The sequence below is a fragment of the Rattus rattus genome, chromosome 9, assembly GCF_011064425.1.
Source record: "Rattus rattus isolate New Zealand chromosome 9, Rrattus_CSIRO_v1, whole genome shotgun sequence".
In the NCBI taxonomy this organism is placed as follows: Eukaryota; Metazoa; Chordata; class Mammalia; order Rodentia; family Muridae; genus Rattus; species Rattus rattus.
In genome coordinates this window covers 33,692,842-33,708,408 of record NC_046162.1, presented here as the reverse complement: position 1 = coordinate 33,708,408, position 15,567 = coordinate 33,692,842, and the positions used below count along the sequence as shown (strand labels likewise).

Sequence of the window (15,567 nt, the reverse complement as noted above, 5' to 3'; positions counted from 1 at the left end):
AACTCATTTCTGGCTTTGCATTTTCTACTCTGGATTTGTCATTATGGAAATAATGATACTCATAAATTCTTGTATAGTTTAACTAAATATAATCAGGATTTTCTGTTCCCCTGAACTGAGACTTAAGTGTCTTTCGTAATAATAGTGATATTCTATTTTAATGTCTGGAAGTTCATTCTTTTCAAAAACATACTCAGAGTGGCTGAGAGGGAGGAGAGAGTACAGGTGACATTCAAGATCAGGCCGCATGTCTTTCAATCTGAGACATCCTGGCACAAGCAGATATGTCCATGCTATGAGGACTTTGAACCTCTATTGAGGAGCCTTGTCACTGTCTCTTTCATGTCCTTGTTCCTCAGGCTGTAAATGAAGGGGTTCAGCATAGGGGTAACCACAGTAAACATAATGGTGGCTACTGTGTCCTGGGTGGAGTAGGAGTCTGGAGGTCGTATGTAGATCCCCAGAACTGTCCCATAGAACAGAATGACCACAGTTAAGTGGGAGCTACACGTGGAAAATGCCTTGTGCCTGCCCTTGGCAGAAGGGTATCTGAAAAGACTGCCATAGAGATTCGGACACAAGAGAACACAATGAGAATGCAGGGGCCACAAAGAGGACCACGGCTCCCAGGAAGACAAGTTGATTGACTTGTTTGTCTGAACAGGCCAACTTCATGAGCAGGTAAGGGTCACAGTAGAAGTGAGAGATCTCTGGAATGGAGGAGCAGAAGGTCAGTCTGCTCATGAGGAGCGTGTGCACCAGAGCTATGAGCCCACAGCATATCCACACAACGGCTGCCAGCCCCACACAGAGCCGGGGTGTTATGATTGTGTGATACTGTAGTGGGTAGCAGATGGCCACAAATCTGTCCAGTGCCATGGCAGCTAGGAGAAAGGTGTCCACATTGGCAAAGGAAATTAGAAAGAACATTTGAGTCAGGCAGTGGGCATAAGAGATGGTCTCTATTCCAGACACATGGCTAGCCAAGAGCCTGGGGATGATATTGGTGGTGAAGCAGATGTCATCGAAGGAAAGGTTGGTGAGGAAGAAGTACATGGGGGTGTGCAAGCGCGGGTCAGAGCTGATGGCCATGAAGATGAGTGTGTTCCCAGCCACCGTGACCAGGTACATGCACAGGAAAGCCCAGAAGAGAATTTGTTGCTGTTGTGGGTCATTGGTGATGCCAAGCAGGAGAAACCCGCTGACTCCAGTCTCATTCTCTCCTGCCATGGACATATTCCAGCGTTTCAGGCTCCTGGAGAGAACGGGTGAGGCACTGCAACTCATTGTGTGTTCAGAATCAGGTCATAGCTTATATGTAAGAGCTTCCTACCAGAACAGAATGTGTGTGTGTGTGTGTGTGTGTGTGTGTGTGTGTGTGTGTGTGTGTGTGTCCAGAAGAGGGAATCATGTTGCTTGATGCTGGAGTTATAGGTAGCTGTGAGTCACCATATGTAGGAACTGAACTTGAGTCCTCTGGAAAATCCAAGTGTTTTTTCCTCCTAAATCCTCTCTCCAGCTTACCTTTCCTTATTACCAGAGGTTTTGCCCTCCTTTTTTTGAGGCAGAGTCTCTTGGGGTCTGAACGTTGCCAGTTTCTCTCAGGTGCCTGACTAGTGAGCCCCAATCATCCCCCTCTTTCCCAACACTGGAATTACCTTCCTGCTAAGCTGTGTTTGTCTGTTTGCCTAAGGAGACTTAGAACATCAAGCTCAGGTGCTCATGCTTGTCTGACAAGTACTACATACAGAGCCATCTCTCTAACCCAGTGGTTCTTAGCTTTCTTACTGCCATGACCCTTTAATACTGTTCCTCAAGCTGTGGTGACCCCCAACCATGAGCTCATTTTTGTTGCTACTTCATAAGTGTAATTTTGACAATATTATGAATCATAATGTAAATATCTATGATTTCTGATGGTCTTAGTTGATCCCTGTAGAAGGGTTGCCCAGTCTTCAAGGGAGTTGTAACCCATGCTTTAGACTGTATTAACCATGGTTTAATTGAGTTCCATGGTGCTAGAGATCATGTGTGATTTTCCTTGTTCTCACCATATGAGCTCTTTTCTTGTGTCTACTCTTCAAATGGAACACACTGACACTGGAGGGACAAAGGACTTCAAATCCACCATAGTCTCAACCCACAGCTCTGCTCTCTCTGGCATCTTGTGAGCACAGCCTGGTTGGTCTTCAGGTGCTATGTGCTGAGGGCAAAGACTTGGGAACTAGGGCTTTGGCCACACAGTGAAATCCTCCTTATCACACAGCAGCTGTGAAGTGAGAGGACACTAGGAAATGAGCCCTGGCTTCAGAGCACCCACAGTGAGGAGGCACAGCACAATGGGAAAGTACTGGCAAACATTTCCAGAATGCTCAGAAGCAATGAATGACCAGCCTATAATAGACATACACACAAAGCCATTGCTCCATGCAAGGCCCAACCCAGTGCTGGCTGGAGAATTTCACACCAGTCCTCTGATCTGTGTGTCTCCCTGTGTCCCACAATGTCTCACCCTGTGATGGTTTGTATATGCTCAACCCAGGGACTGGTACTACTAGAAACTCTATCCCTGTTGGAACAGGTTGTTCACTGTGGTTGTGGGCTCAATATCACCTCTCATCCTAGCTTCCTGTAGTCAGTCTCGCACTAAAAGCCTACATATGAATACCTAGACCTCCCAGCTCCTCCTGCATGCATGACTGATTGTATGCTACCATCTTCTTGCCTTGAGGAAAATGGAGTGAACATCTGAAACTTTAAGGCAGCCTCAATTAAATGTCCTTTTAAGTCTTGCCTTGGTCATGCTGTCTGCTCACAGCAGGAAAACAATGTATGTAAGATACATACATTGAAGAGTCTGTCCCCATGAAACCCATCCAACAGACAGTACCACCCTTGTTTTCCACAGCATGGTATCAAGAATGTTCAGAATGTGTCAGCCTGCACCTCACACCCTACCCAACTTAAGCATCTACTCAATTAAATGCTCAAAGGGATTGAAACATTCAGCTGCTTAAAACTCCCCAGTGCTGATGCTCAGCCTCCACCAAAGTGTACCAAGTCTTCCGTTCCCTGATTTTCACTCTTTTTCTCACTGCATCTCCTGCCAGGCTCACCAGACTTCAGGCCTTTCCTGCCTTGGGGCCTTTGTGATTCCTGTGATTTTGACCTGGGATTCTTTCTGTTTTGTCTCCAGTCACCTTCTCAACAAAAACCTTTTGCTTACCCTATTTTCTTTATTATTGTTCTTTTATTTTATGTCATTCTCTCTCTCTCTCTCTCTCTCTCTCTCTCTGTGTGTGTGTGTGTGTGTGTGTGTGTGTGTGTGTGTGTGTGTGTGTGCATGCATGCGGGCGTGCATGTGTGCATGTGTGTATAAGTCACAGGAGAACTTTAAGGAGTCAGTTCTCTCCCTCTACCATTGGCTCTAGGGACGGGACTCAGGCGACCAAGCTCAAATTGTGTGCTGGAGAGTTTTATGTAAACTGACACAAGCTGTGGTCATAGGACAGGAGAGAGCTGTAACTGAGAAAACTCAACCATAAGATCAGGGTGCAGTCAGATATGTAGGGCATTTTCTCAAATAGTGATTGAAGGGGGTGAGGGGCATTGTGGTTAGTACCAACCCTGAGCCATGTGTTCTGGATTCTATAAGAAACTTGGCCAATCAAGTCAAGGGGAGCAATCCAGAAAGCAGCAACCTTCCATGGCATCAGCTTCTGCCTCCAGGTTCCTGTCCTGTTTGAGTTCCTGTCCTGACTTCCTCCAATGATGAACAGTAATGTGGAGGTCTAAGAGAAATAAACCTTTACCTCCCCAAGTTGTGTTGGTCATGGAGTTTTATTACAGAAATAGTAACCCTAACTATGGCAGATGCAGAAGCCATGAAGGGATGCTGCTTAGTGGCTTGCTCAGTCTGCTTCCTTATTGATCCAGGGCCTTCAGCTCAGGGTTGGCCCCAGTTACAATGGACTAGGCCCTCCACATTGATCACTAATTAAGGACATAGCTGAGCCACCTCGCTAGCCTCTGTCTGCAATTTCAATATGTGTTCCTTTGTGTGCAAGCTCCTTACTTGTATTTCCGTGCAAATTTGTATTCTTGTTGAGTCATTTATGGCATGTTTTCCTCATGAGGCTATGCATTTCCCAGAAGAGAGGCACATCTGTCTCAGTCACTGCTCAGTGCCAGGAACAATGCCTGACACATAGTAGGTGCCCAAGAAAGTAGTCAAAGGAAAGAATGTTCACAACGTTCTTGCACACTAAAATCCAGCAACATGAAAATGCAGCTGCAGAAGAAATGTCAGGTTGTAATAAAGCAGCGCATCGAAGAAAGAAAACTGAGGGTCTCAGTGCTTAAGAGGACTTCCTACTCTTTGAGAGTACAGGAGAACAGTTCTCAGCACCCAAAGCAGGAGGTTAACCACTGTTTGTATCTCCAGCTCCCGGGGATCCAGTGCCCTCTTCTGCCCCCCGACACAATTTTTTTTAAAAAATAAAATAAAGTAAAACAGATATTTAAAGCATGAGATGCAGTCCTACATAGTTAGAATTGAGAGTTGACCCTGACAGTGTTCACCCAGGGCCAGTGTTGACAAGTCTAAGGCCTATAGGAGTTTCTTCTGTGACACAAGGAAAGAGGATGGCATGTAGAGCCTCCTAGTAACACAGCATCTGTGACTACTCAGATCAGAGGTGGGTAAACTGGTTTCTAAAATTATACCTCCCCACCATGTGTACTTCTATGAGATTGTGTCTGGAGGTTCCCAGAAGGCTTCTATGTTGTTGTGGTTATCAGGGTGAACTGCTGGGAAGTGGTAAACAAAGAAGCAGGGCATGGGCCTTGAGCCATGTCTGGGCTGGACAAGAGTGCTGGCTGCTCATGGCAGCTCAAAATAAGTACTTCCAGTCTTAGAGGATGTGATCCTCCGTTCTGGCCTCCATGGGTACTTCACACAGTTTTTGCAGTGCATAGATAGCAGGCAAATAGTCATATGCACTAAAATGAATAGATGATAGATAGATAGATGGATAAAAAGGTAGAATTGTATATAGATGATATATATAGATTAGATACATGGATGTGATACAGAGATATGAGAGAGAGAGAGAGAGAAAGAGAGAGAGAGAGAGAGAGAATAGTTAGATGATATACGATGATAGTAGGTAGGTAGATGATAAATAGATAGTAGATAAATGATAGGTACATAGGTAAATAAATGATTGACTGAGAGATAATAGATAGATGAAAAAGAAATAGGTAGATGATAGATACTAGATGGATGCATAATAAATAGGTAGACAATAGATAGACAATAAATGATAAAAAGAGGTGATAAATGGATAAATAGGTAGATACGTAGATAGATATATAGATAGATGACAGATAATGGATAGTTATATATATAGACAATAGACAAATAGATAGATGATAGATAAATAGATGAGAGAAAAATGACAGATAGATGATAGGTAGACGATACACGGTAGATAATGAATATTAGATGGATGAAGAGATGATAGATAGGTGATAGATGAGAGATGATAGATTTATAGATGATAGGTAAATAGGTGATTGATAGGTAGAGAAATGATAGATGATAGATAACTAGATGATAGCTACGTGAAAGCTGGGAGATGTATAGATGATAGATAGATAGTGGATAGGCACACAGATAAATTTTTTGGAGTTGAGCTGCTGAATGTGTTCTGGCCATTGGGTTGTGTGCTTGAGGGAACCCTAGTCCTTCCCCTCTCCTCTTTTTGTGCTGGCCACAACATTAGGGCTTTGTTACATCACATCAATGTTACAACCATGTGCTGCTTCCCCATAGGCCGCAAACAAAGGAAAATACTTGATTCTGGAGAAAATCCCCTCTAAAAACATGATCCCAAATCAACCTCCCATCTCTCAAGTCGACTGCCTCAGATGTGACTTACAGCAATGGAAACTGATACAGATTTTTAATGTTCTGCAAAATATTTCACACAGACAAATAGTTAAAAAATTTCATGAGAAATCTGGATTTCAGACTCTTGGGAAATGTTAGTCTGAGAACAATTCTCCACACATTCTCATAGGGTGTCAGTCAGTCACAAAAGTGGAAATGTTAATAATCAATGAAAAAACACTGTGCTGTAGAAAATGCCCTATGGCAGCTCTCTATGCTGACTTCTTCTGTGTCCCTTAAGAGCCTTCCTCTGTAGTAAGTTTACACATGTCCCCAGTAGATTAGGAAGCACAGCAGAGATAGGGAACTCCCCGGGCAACAGAGAAAACATTCTCTGCTCCATGCAGGTGGTTCTGATCACCATGGTCCCCTGCTAATTTGGTCCTGGAGTCATTGGGGGAAATGTCCACAGTGTGAACAATTCCTGACTGTTACCCTTTCTAGGATCTGTCTGGTGCTCTGGGTGGTGGAGACTCTGAAGCAGTTCTAAAAGCTGAGATGGAAACAGAGGTCTGACTGCGAAGAAAAGGCAATGTTAGATATAGACCATTCATTTTATCCCTTGAAATAGAAACAAAATATAAGAAATTCTTAATGGTTTTGATTTTTCTCCCTTCTTTTCTTTCCTTCTTTCTTTGTTTCTTTCTTTTTTTGAAACAAGGTCCAGTGTTGCCCAGTGTGGCCCTGAAATTTCTACATAGCAAAAGATGAACCCTGAATTACTAAACTTTGCCTCCACCTCCTGGTACTGATATAGCAGCCATCACTGAAGTTGAATTCTTAAAGAGTACCTTTTAGTTTCATTCAGATTCAAAGTGAAATGGAAGAATTGAGAAGTTGTTGTCCAGTTGCCCGCTCAGGCATTGAGAAGGCTGCACATGCAGTGAGCTGTTTTGTCCTTGTCAGACCACCAGATAATCAGGACCAGATCCTCTCCTTCTATAATACTGATATGTATCAGAATGCTCTAAAGATCCAAGGAGAGGAGGATGGGCAGGGCTGTAGCTTAGTGGAGTTCTTGCCCAGTGTTTATGGGGTCCTCTTTTGATGCTTAGCAGGATGACTGAGGCTGTAGCTCAGTGGAGCACTAGCCTAGCATCCATGAGGCTCTGGCTTGGAACCCTTGCACAGCACAAGGCTGGAGTGGTGGTGAACACCTGTGATTCCAGCACTCTGGAGGTGAAGGCAAGAGGGTCAGAAATCCAAGGTCCTCTTCAATCATATAATTTGAGACAAGCCTGGAGGTATATGACACCCTGTCTCAAAAAGTGCATTCGTATAAACGTACGAACAGGTAGAAAAGCATACTGGAAAGAAGGAAGGAAGTTAGAGGAGCAAGATGGAAGGAAGAAGGAAGAATAAGAAAGACAATGAAGAGACAATTGAGATGTATCAAAAATTATTAAGAGTTTCAAAGAGTGCTTGGCTTACAGGGAAAATGTGTGGAGAATATAACATCATCAAATGGAATTTAAAAATATTCTCTTTGAGTCGATATTCCCTACCATTGTTTAATAATCTCAAGGGAATGATTAGCACCCTTTCCCTTTGAACAGAACCTTGTATTTTGAGTGGAACCCAATCCTGATTTCCACATCCCCTCCTCTGTACTCTGCTACACAAGAAGAAATTGGGACAGACAAAGACAAAGGAGGCTGGTGCTTCTGCTCCCATCCTGGATCCTGTTTGTTCAGTTTCCTCCATCACCTAGTCTAGGTGACATAGTGAGAAACAAGGGAAGGGTGTGTTCACAGGGGCTGACTGACCCTGGTAAATGGTAGTTACAGCTACCAGGCTGTCGTACATTTTACTTGATCACAGTCACTACCAGACAGAACACTAAGAAAACACACAATAGACTATCAGGCCCTTCCCACACTGAGTAAAGTCACAATGTGGCCAAGGAGACAGTAACAGAGGAGTAACATGGAGGGAGAGGCATTGAGAGGACTAAGGGGATAATTCAGTGTTTAAGTACTGACGTATTAGCACCACAGCAGTTTATCATGAGAGAAAGGCAGGGCAGAAAACTCACCAGGGCTGACAGGAAATGGAGCATGTGCTGAAAACCTAGTCTTTGTACAAATGTTTCAGTGTACCTGGCCTCATTGAGCTTTTGGACTTTCACCAGCCCTGGACAATTGTCCTACTCTGAAGTGTCTTTCTCCTTCACCAGACAATCTCCAGTTTTGTTACCATGCACACATCTCTGTGCATAATTTTATAGAAGAACATAGAAACTGGGAAACCCAGGCTCAAAACCCCAGTCCATTCATGTAGCATGCTGGCCCCAGTCCTAGTTGACATAGGTGACAAATAAACTCCTCAAATCCAACTAACCTCATCTTACCCATCTCCCTGAACTGGTCTGAATTCCTATCCCTTGATTCTGGTCCTGGCACCCTTTTGTCTCTCTGGAAGCAAACTGATATTCCATGAATGCCCACCTGAACAGAGGAGATTGGCAGGAGTCCTGGGAAGTGACATGAATGGTTCCATCTGCTACCCATGCAGCCCATTGCTGAAACCTATCTGACCCTTCTAAAACATGTCTCCCATCAGGGATTGGAACCTCCATTTCCCCAAAGTGGTCTATTTCCTTTCCACTCACATGTTTAAGACCTCTACAGTTTGGGGGCTTATGGTGGCCCTGGGGTCTTATGCAGGCTAGTTTGAAGCACACTTTACAAAGTCATTTTGTAAAGGACAAAGTAAATATGGGGGAACTTTTGGGGTGGAGGATCTGCAGTTACCTGGGTGACTGTGGACATAAGAGGACAAGTGCCCTGGTTCCAGGGTTGATCAAAGACATGTTTTCTACTTGGTATAGAGATGGTGAGGTATATTCATTCCCACAGTTCAATTCCTTACCTTCTTTACTATTGACTATTCCCAGGCATGGGAGCAAGTGCCATGAAACTTTGAGTGATAAAGGCAAAAGCTAACCAAGAAGAGTTACCTCTGTGTAGGTGGCAGCCCCCTGTGTTCTCACTTCTCTGTGGTGAGGGTGTTGTACCTGGGCTCCTGAAAGAATAGTTTGCCTTCATTTAGGACTGGAACATAATTTCATTTCCTGAATGTTGTTTGTTTTATGATGTCTAGAAGCGAGAGAACCCCCAAAGTCCCTTATTACTTAGGTGATTCAGGAGGGATTTTGCCTGCTTCCTCTGACTCCCTAAGGACTTAACAAAGGATGGGAAAGATTGTCCTTACTGCATATTAATGGCTAATTCAAAGTGGGGAACTTCAAATTAATCCAAGTCTTCTGAATATAACATTCTGTGCTCATATATATACTCTTATCAAAGGATGAGGATAGACATGAAGAACACAGATCCTAATTGGCAATGAACCTAAGTATTCTGTATTTAGAATGTATTTATTTAAAGTTGGGTGAAATGGCCCAAAAATTGTTGGGTGACTTGAATGACACCAAGAGCTAGAAAATGTCTGGGAGGGGTCACTGGATTAGGTCCAACTCCTCTTCAGTGTCTCTTCTTACTGATATGACAAAGTGTGTAACAAAAGTAGCTTAAAGAATTGTTTGTTCTGGTTCATGGTTTGAAGGCACACAGTCTACCATAGAGAAATGCAGTGGTGGTGGTGTATGAGGCAGCTGTCACATCCACAGTCAGGAAGCAGAAAGAGAGATAGATGCTTGTGCTCACCTCACCTGGAATTGAAAGACAAGATTGGATGTGTGTCCAACCTATTCCCTGCTTGTTGTTTGACCCTTCTTTTCCTTTCTAAGAGGAATTCTACTCTACTTTGAGCTGCAATGAGCCTAACTCTAGCCAATGAAAGGCTGGATAATAGGAGTCATGACCAAACCCACAGCTGTCTCCCATAGGCTTCTCTGAGAGTCACTGCCATGTGGCCAATGGTTGGCAAGTGAAGTTTCTCAGAATGTTTTTGGGAAGCCCTCTTTGACTTTCCTTTTCTTGCCTGGGATGCTTCAGGATGTCAATTGCCACATTAGTCACCTAGTAAACATTGGTGTTAATTTGTTTTACTGGGAGCCTTTCAGGACCCACAATAGGACAAGCTAATAACTAGAAGGCAATCTTGCTGACATGGTCTGCATCGGATTAATCTACAAAAGACTTACTCTCATAGACAAGGACTAAAAAATGTTCATTTTAGGAATTTTCCTGTTATTTATATGATTTTCATGTTATTATTAAATATATAATAATCAATGGGCATTAGCTTGTCTTTTTGAACAGACGTCTGCAAATCTATGCAGATATACTCTCTTATAGTGACACCACATAGACAAATAGATGACTTAAGTCTTAGTGATGATCTTATAAGATTTCCTAAAGTTATATCAATGATTATTAAGCTCTTTTATTGTGGAACTGCTATTAGGACCTTTTCTGATAGTCAAAATCCCAATAAGAACTCTCTCAGTCTCTGATGTGTCAGCAGTTAATTACTGTTAGGTAGTAACCAGGCTTTCTCCTACTCAAAGCACATTCCAAGAGGTTATAAAACAGTTACTCAAAGGTCATAAAAAGGGAAATAATAATATAATATAGGTGATATATCAGAAGATAAAATATTGGCTGTGTTTTTTCCCACAAAACTACACAAGTAACTTAGTTTTGGTTTTTAACTTTCTGTGGAGCTGTGACAGGTGATGGTGCTTAGCTAGATAATTGTTCCTAATGGTTATACATGTAAACATTCTCTGTTGTAAGCTTCTATTTCAATTTATGATTTGATTTTATGTGTGAACTTGTGATAAGCTTTTGAACATGTGATCATGTATTCTGAAAGATGTCTTAAGTGTTGAGGACAAAGAGAAGAGAGAGAATGGAGCTGAGGAGAAGTTTTTAGACACAACACTTTTTAGACAGAACTTAACTCAAGAGGAACTGAGAAGTATAGGCATAGCATTGGGAGAAAAGGCCTTGAGAGTAAGAGCAGTATTGTGACATCAGAGCAAGAGGAGAGAGCAAGATTAGAAAGTGAATGTAGAGTGGAATAACTTAGAAACTATAGGTAACATAAAAAACTAAAAGATCAATGTGCAGAATGGGAAATAGGAAAAAGAAGAAGCTGCAGAGAGGAGAAGGAGCAGGCAGGCTTCACATCACCAAGGGACAGAACAGGTCTTTTCACAATAAGAAGGTAGACTTAATCTTGTTAAAGGAATGAAGCTTTCTTCTTGCAAGCTTGGTTTTAATTCATTTAGCATTAAAAGGGTAGAAGCTTTTTCTTTCTTTGTGCAATAAAGATTTAGCTCATAATTTTATCTAGAATGAATGAGTTCTTTCTGCACTGGGGCTTTGTCTTTTGCTCCACATGCATATGTAAGTATGGATAAGTGTATGTAAGTATGTAATTGTGAGACTGCATGCAAGGTGGACCCAACATGTAAGAATGGAAGTATATCAATTCTCATATATGAATCTCTTTATGTGAGTTTATGCATATTGCCTATGTAAAAGTTTTTCCTTCTGCAAGTATTATTCTCTTCTCTTGGTTCAATAGAAATTTATTGCTCCAAACTTCCCTTTACCCTGAAAAGCAAGAAGGATCTGGACAAAAGGGAAAACGCACTAGCAATTCATCTTTTACTTAATCTCCTGCTATTTTAGGATGAAATGCTGAGTGTCAGAGACTGCAGTTTCTGGCCTCACAGGATCACAGAAAACAGGACAACTAAAGTACCATAATAACATAGATTTAAATTATTTTTTAGTATTATACAGGGAACCTAAATATTTCCTAAAACAAAGTCGTACACTCCTTTGACAGTCTTGCTCCTTCACTGCCTAAGAAGAACCAACAAGAGGAAAGACCCTAGGCCAGGCCTAAAACAGGGATCATGGGGGACAGGACTGGATGAAACCTCATTTCTGGCTTTGCATTTTCTACTCTGGATTTGTCATTATAGAAATAATGATACTCATGAACTCTGGTGTGGTTTAACTAAATATAATCAGGATTTTCTGTTCCCCTGAACTGAGATTTAAGTGTCTTTCCTAATAATAGTAATATTCTATTTTAATGTCTGGAAGTTCTTTCTTTTCAAAAACACAGTCAGAGTGGCTGAGAGGGAGGAGAGAGTACAGGTGACATTCAAGGTCAGACCCCATGTCTTACAATCTGAGACATCCTGGCACAAGCAGATATGTCCATGCTATGAGGACTTTGAACATCTATGGAGGAGCCTTGTCACCGTCTCCTTCATGTCTTTGTTCCTCAGGCTGTAAATGAAGGGGTTCAGCATGGGGGTAACCACAGTATACATGATGGTGGCTACTGTATCCTGTGTGGAGAAGGAGTCTGGAGGTCGTATGTAGATCCCCAGAACTGTCCCATAGAACAAAATGACCACGGTTAAGTGGGAGCTACATGTGGAAAATGCCTTGTGCCTGCCCTTGGCAGAAGGTATCTGAAAGACTGCGACAGCAATTCGAACATAAGAGAACACAATGAGAATGCAGGGGGCCACAAAAAGGACCACAGCTCCCAGGAAGACAAGTTGATCAACTCGAGTGTCTGAACAGGCCAACTTCATGAGCAGGTAAGGGTCACAGTAGAAGTGAGAGATCTCTGGAATGGAGGAGCAGAAGGTCAGTCTGCTCATGAGGAGCGTGTGCACCAGAGCTATGAGCCCACAGCATATCCACACAACGGCTGCCAGCCCCACACAGAGCCGGGGTGTTATGATTGTGTGATACTGTAGTGGGTAGCAGATGGCCACAAATCTGTCCAGTGCCATGGCAGTTAGCAGACAGAAGTCCACATCGGCAAAGGAAATTAGAAAGTACATCTGAGTGAGGCAGTGGGCATAAGAGATGGTTCCTATTCCAGACACGTGGCTAGCCAAGAGCCTGGGGATGAGATTGGTGGTGAAGCAGACTTCATTGAAAGAAAGGTTGGCGAGGAAGAAGTACATGGGGGTGTGTAAGCGAGGGTCAGAGCTGATGGCCAGAAAGATGAGTGTGTTCCCAGCCACCGTGACTAGGTACATGCACAGAAAAGCCCAGAAGAGAATTTGTTGCTGTTGTGGGTCATTGGTGATGCCAAGCAGGAGAAATTCACTGACTCCAGTCTCATTCTCTCCCCACTTGGACATCTTCCAGTGTTTCAGGCTCCTGGAGGGAACGGGTGAGACACTGCAATTCATTGTGTGTTCAGAATCAGGTCACAGCTTATATGTAAGAGCTTCCTACCAGAGCAGAATGTGTGTGTGTGTGTGTGTGTGTGTGTGTGTGTGTGTGTGTGTATGTGTCCAGAAGAGGGAATCATTTTCCCTGATGCTGGAGTAATAGGTAGTTGTGAGTCACCATATGTGGTAGGAACTGAACTTGAGTCCTCTGGAAAATCCATGTGTTTTTTCCTCCTGAATCCTCTCTCCAGCTTACCCTTCCTTATTAATAGAGGTCTTGCCCTCCTTTTTTTGAGACAGAGTCTCTTGGGTTCTGAACATTGCCAATTTCTCTCAGGTGGCTGACCAGTGAGCGCCAATCATCCCCCTCTCTGCCTTCCCAACACTGGAATAACCTTCCTGTCAAGCTATGTTTGTCTGTTTGCCTAAGGGGACTTAGGACATCAAGCTCAGGTGCTCATGCTTGTCTGACAAGCAATACATACAGAGCCATCTCTCTAACCCAGTGGTTCTCAGCTTTCTTACTGCCATGACCCTTTAATACTGTTCCTCAGGCTGTGGTGACCCCCAGCCATGAGCTCATTTTCGTTGCTACTCCATTAGTGTAATTTTGACAATATTATGAATCATAATGTAAATGTCTATGATTTCTGATGGTCTTAGTTGATCCCTGTAGAAGGGTTGGCCAGTCTTCAAGGGAGTTGTAACCCATGCTTTAGACTGTATTAACCATGGTTTAATTGAGTTCCATGGTGCTAGAGATCATGTGTGATTTTCCTTGTTCTCACCATATGAGCTCTTTTCTTGTGTCTACTCTTCAAATGGAACACACTGACACTGGAGGGACAAAGGACTTCAAATCCACCACGGTCTGAATCCACAGCTCTGCTCTCTCTGGCATCTTGTGAGCACAGCCTGGTTGGTCTTCAAGTGCTATGTGCTGAAGGCAAAGACTTAGGAACTAGGGTTTTGGCCACAGAGTGAAATCCTCTTTATCACACAGCAGCTGTGAAGTGAGAGGACACTAGGAAATGAGCCCTGGTTTCGGAGCACCTACAGTGAGGAGGCAGAGCACAGTGGCAAAGTGCTGGCAAACATTTCCAGAATGCTCAGAAGCAATGAATGACCAGCCTGTAATAGACATACGCACAAAGCCATTGCTCCATGCATGGCCCAACACACTGCTCCCTGGAGAATTTCAGAGCAGTCTTCTGCTCTGTGTGTCTCCCTGTGTCACATAGTGTCTTACCATTTGATGGTTTGTAGATGCTTGACTCAGTGTCTGGCACTATTAGAAACTCTATCCCTGTTGGAGTAGGTGGGTCACTGTGGTTGTGGGCTTAATATCCCCCCTCATCCTAGGTTCCTGTTATCAGTCTTCCACTAGAAGCCTACATATGAATACCTAGACCTCTCAGCTCCTCCTGCACCCATGACTGATTGGACACTGCAATCGTCTCGCCTTCATGAAAACAGACTGAACATCTGAACCTCTAAATGAACCTCCATTAAATGTAGTCCTTCTAAGGCTTGCCTTGGTCATGTTGCCTGTTCACAGCAGTAAAACCCTAATTAGGAAAAACACATTGAGGAGTCTGCTCCAATGAAACCAAACCAAGAGGCAGTATAGTATTTGTTTTTCACAGCAGGGTTTCAAGAAGGCCCAGAATGTGTCAGCCTGCACCTCACACCCTCCCCAAGCTTCAGCATCTTCTCAAATGCTCAAAGGGATTGAGACACTCAGCTGCTTAAAACGCCCCAGTGCTGATGCTCAGCCTTCACCAACGTGTACCAAGTCTTCTGTTCCCTGATTTTCACTCACTTTTCTCACTGCATGTCCTGCCAGGCTCACCAGACTTCAAGCTCTTCCTGCCTTGGGGCCTTTGTGATTCCTGTGATTTTTGGCCTGGAATTCTTTCTGTTTTGTCTCCAGTCAAATGGGAACTTCTTAACAAAAGCCTCTTCCTTGCCCTACTTTCTTTATTGTTGTTCTTTTATTTCATTCTCTCTCTCTCTCTCTCTCTCTCTCTCTCTCTCTCTCTCTGTGTGTGTGTGTGTGTGTGTGTGTGTGTGTGTGTGTGTGTGTGTGTGTGTGTGTGTGTGTGTGTGTATAAGTCACAGGAGAACTTTAAGGACTTAGTTCTCTCCCTCTACCATTGGCTCTAGGGATGGGACTCAGGCGACCAAGCTCAAATTGTGTGCTGGAGAGTTTTATGTAAACTTGACACAAGCTGTGGTCATAGGACAGGAGAGAGCTGTAACTGAGAAAACTCAACCATAAGATCAGGGTGCAGTCAGATATGTAGGGCATTTTCTCAAATAGTGATTGAAGGGGGGTGAGGGGCATTGTGGTTAGTACCAACCTGAGCCATGTGTTCTGGATTCTATAAAACTTGGCCAATCAAGTCAGGGAGCAATCCAGAAAGCAGGACCCTTCCATGGCATCAGCTTCTGCCTCCAGGTTCCTGTCCTGTTTGAGTTCCTGTCC

The 15,567-nt window shown here is 43.4% G+C and overlaps 1 protein-coding gene and 1 pseudogene across 1 annotated transcript; both read right to left on the bottom strand.

Moving 5' to 3' along the window:
* Positions 1-293: 293 nt before the first annotated feature.
* On the bottom strand, positions 294-1,236 carry LOC116910443 (annotated as a pseudogene).
* Positions 1,237-12,104: 10,868 nt separating this feature from the next.
* On the bottom strand, positions 12,105-13,046 carry LOC116910457 (olfactory receptor 1D2-like). Its single transcript, XM_032914323.1, has one exon. It carries the CDS (start codon positions 13,044-13,046, stop codon positions 12,105-12,107), a length of 942 nt encoding a protein of 313 aa, XP_032770214.1.
* Between the last annotated feature and the right edge of the window lie 2,521 nt (positions 13,047-15,567).

Coding starts and splice junctions, on each gene's coding strand:
- LOC116910457 (XM_032914323.1), bottom strand. CDS start 13,046: ATGTCCAAGTGGGGAGAGAATGAGACTGGAGTCAGTGAATTTCTCCTG.